Source organism: Sinocyclocheilus anshuiensis, unplaced genomic scaffold, assembly GCF_001515605.1.
Source record: "Sinocyclocheilus anshuiensis isolate Anshui unplaced genomic scaffold, SAMN03320099.WGS_v1.1 scaffold737, whole genome shotgun sequence".
Taxonomy (NCBI): Eukaryota; Metazoa; Chordata; class Actinopteri; order Cypriniformes; family Cyprinidae; genus Sinocyclocheilus; species Sinocyclocheilus anshuiensis.
The window spans coordinates 721,547-724,073 of NW_015540908.1; the positions used below are offsets into that span (position 1 = coordinate 721,547).

Genomic DNA, 2,527 nt, shown 5'->3' on the forward strand with positions numbered 1-2,527 from the left:
TGTGTATGTATATATATATATATATATATATATATATATATATACAGGCGCATCTCAAAAAATTAGAATATCGTGAAAAAGTTCTTTTTTTTGTAACTTATTTCAAAAAGTGAAACTTTCATACATTCTTTACACGTAAAGTAAAACATTTCAAAAGGTATTTTGTTTTAATTTTTATGATTAGAGCTCACAGCTCATGAAAGTCAAAAATCAAGTATCGCAAAATACTCCCCTAATCGAAGAAACACCCAAATAACCCTGGTGTCAAGCGTTTACACACCACATGAGGATAATATACCTGGATAATTGTATGGAATAGCTCGGTTCATCATTCCTGTGTATTTTGTTAAAGGGCTCAAAGCCGGCAGAAGGCAAGCTGAAACACAATAAATTAATAAAAACATGTTAGATTCATAAAGCAGGAAGATGAAGACCCATAATGTGATGCATTAATATCTCAGTCACCCAGCAGCCCGATCCCACAGGAAACGGTGATCACTGGCTCTTTATTCCAAGCGTTCTTCAAAAACCTGCCAACTAGAGAAACAAAGAGTTTGATTTCAGTGCTTAACTAAAGTAACCCTAATGATGGTATCATATGATAATACCATGGTTCTTGATAATATTTCACAGTAGTGCTGAATTATTGCCATGTATTCTTAGAATACCATGGTACACGTCGAAAACAAGCCATGGTAGATTCTGCCATAATTTTGTTACGCGTTTAAAGGCCTCCGATGAGTTATCACATATTCATGTTTAAAGCAGAGCACAGCAAACCACAGCTAGTATGAGACCAAGGTCATTCTCGTATTCGCACATCATACAATCATTATTTTTAGTACACGAATAGATTGCAATAGCTCTCATGAACTGCCTGTTGGTTCTATTTTTGTAAATACGATCGAGCCAAACTAAAATAACACATCTTTCAAGCAGCTAACACGCAAAAAGATACGTACCGGCCGCCATGTTTGCTTCTGTAGTCCTGTTTCGGGTATCGTGGGAATTGTAGTTCGATAACAAATGCTGGTGACGCATTCGCTGTGGATTGGCTGAACGGTCAATGACGTATTTAAAACGCGCCTCGTGGTTCGAAGGCTGTGGTGTAGATGAACATGTAGATGTTTATTTTTATGTGATCATATGAAGCAGGCTAATTCTTGCTTTTGTCAGATGTATCGTTTAAATTATGTATAGACGGAACTGATGAGGAGTAGAAAACATACCTGCAGGATTTATAATTAACTGACTGAATCATGTATGGCGCTTTGCAGTATTATTAAGTAAAGGTAAGTATTGAATTCAAATCATTAAAAACGGCATGGAAGTCGTATTAGCATATTCATAATCATATTGATATTGCAGAACAGAAACGCTCCATGTGAGTTCATAGAGAGCATGCTTAGTTTGTGTTTAATCAGTAAGATTATTAACATCTTTATCTGTAAACCAGTCGTGGGATATGCTGTTATATTAACTCAGAGCTTCTGTCTGTCTGTGGATGTGCTTCAGATGATGGAAGATTTCTCAGGTCTGGCTCTTCCTCCGCTGTTCGGGGGTCACATTCTGGAAGCGGAGCTGGAGACGGGCGGCGTGGAGCTAGGCCCCAGCGGCACTGAGCTCCTGGATAGCGATGGGGCCCCGTCGGGCCCCGCACAGGACAGAGAAGATGAGAGGAGAGAGCTGGACCACAGCAAGTATCACGCTCTCAGCAAGAGGTGCAAAGAGATTGAGCAGGTGAACAGATTTACACTGAACTGTAGTGTAGAGGAACGGCTGACCCCAAAAAATGAAGTTCACCGTCACTCATGTTCAAGAAAAGCTCAGTTTTTGAATCTGAAATGGGAAAAGAGTGGTCAGGATATTCTTCAAAACTTCACATTTTGTGTCCCATGGAAAAAAATACGCACAGTTTTAGCACAGCATGAAGATGGGCAAATGATGTCTGGGAAGGTTTCGTGACCAAATGTCATATGAACCTGTTCTCAGGTAAATGAGAAGATTTTGGGACGCCTTCACCAGGTGCAGAGACTGACACGCCGACTGAGGAAAGAAAGAAAGTATGTGCACATAGAAACACTCAAAAGCATCAACTGAGTAAGAGTCATAACTATGACTGCTACTGATGATTCATTTTTCTATTGATTTAAGAAATAGTTCACCCAAAAATGAAAAATGTGCTGTAAATGTGCTCACCCTCAGGCCGTCTGAGATCAGGATGAGTTTGCTTCTTCATCAGATTTGGAGAAATGCGTCTCTGCATCAGTGTCTCAGCAATGGATGCTCTGCAGTGAATGGGTGCCGTCAGAATGAGAGTCCAAACAGCTGATAAAAACATCACAATAATCCACAAGTAATCCACAGCACTCCAGTCCATCAGTTAACATCTGGAGAAGACAAGAAGTCCGTAATCCATAATAACGCTTCCTCCAGTGAAAAAGTGTTTAAATTAACTGATGGACTGGAGTGCTGTGGATTATTGTGGATTATTGTGATGTTTTTATCAGCTGTTTGGACTCTCATT

The 2,527-nt window shown here is 39.7% G+C and overlaps 2 protein-coding genes across 3 annotated transcripts in view; one reads left to right on the forward strand and one right to left on the reverse strand.

The window, feature by feature from the left end:
- Window positions 1–1,058, reverse strand: part of LOC107689163 (NADH dehydrogenase [ubiquinone] 1 alpha subcomplex subunit 3) — a 2,875-nt gene extending 1,817 nt beyond the window's left edge. The window contains exons 1-3 of one of the 2 annotated variants that reach the window (XM_016487081.1): window positions 963–1,058; window positions 466–537; window positions 299–376 (exon numbers count right to left, since the gene is read on the reverse strand). In XM_016487081.1, the coding sequence (XP_016342567.1) occupies window positions 299–376; window positions 466–537; window positions 963–1,041 (229 nt within the window). In that variant the 5' untranslated portion in view covers window positions 1,042–1,058. Of the gene's footprint in view, window positions 1–298; window positions 377–465; window positions 538–645; window positions 710–962 lie in introns of those variants that run through there. The other variant, XM_016487082.1, reaches the window with a different exon arrangement.
- A 41-nt stretch (window positions 1,059–1,099) lies between these two features.
- The window catches only part of LOC107689162 (TCF3 fusion partner-like), a 5,241-nt gene continuing 3,813 nt past the window's right edge, over window positions 1,100–2,527 (forward strand). The window contains exons 1-3 of the mRNA XM_016487079.1: window positions 1,100–1,292; window positions 1,516–1,740; window positions 1,993–2,065. Of these exons, the coding sequence (XP_016342565.1) occupies window positions 1,516–1,740; window positions 1,993–2,065 (298 nt within the window). The 5' untranslated portion in view covers window positions 1,100–1,292. The remainder of the gene's footprint in view (window positions 1,293–1,515; window positions 1,741–1,992; window positions 2,066–2,527) is intronic.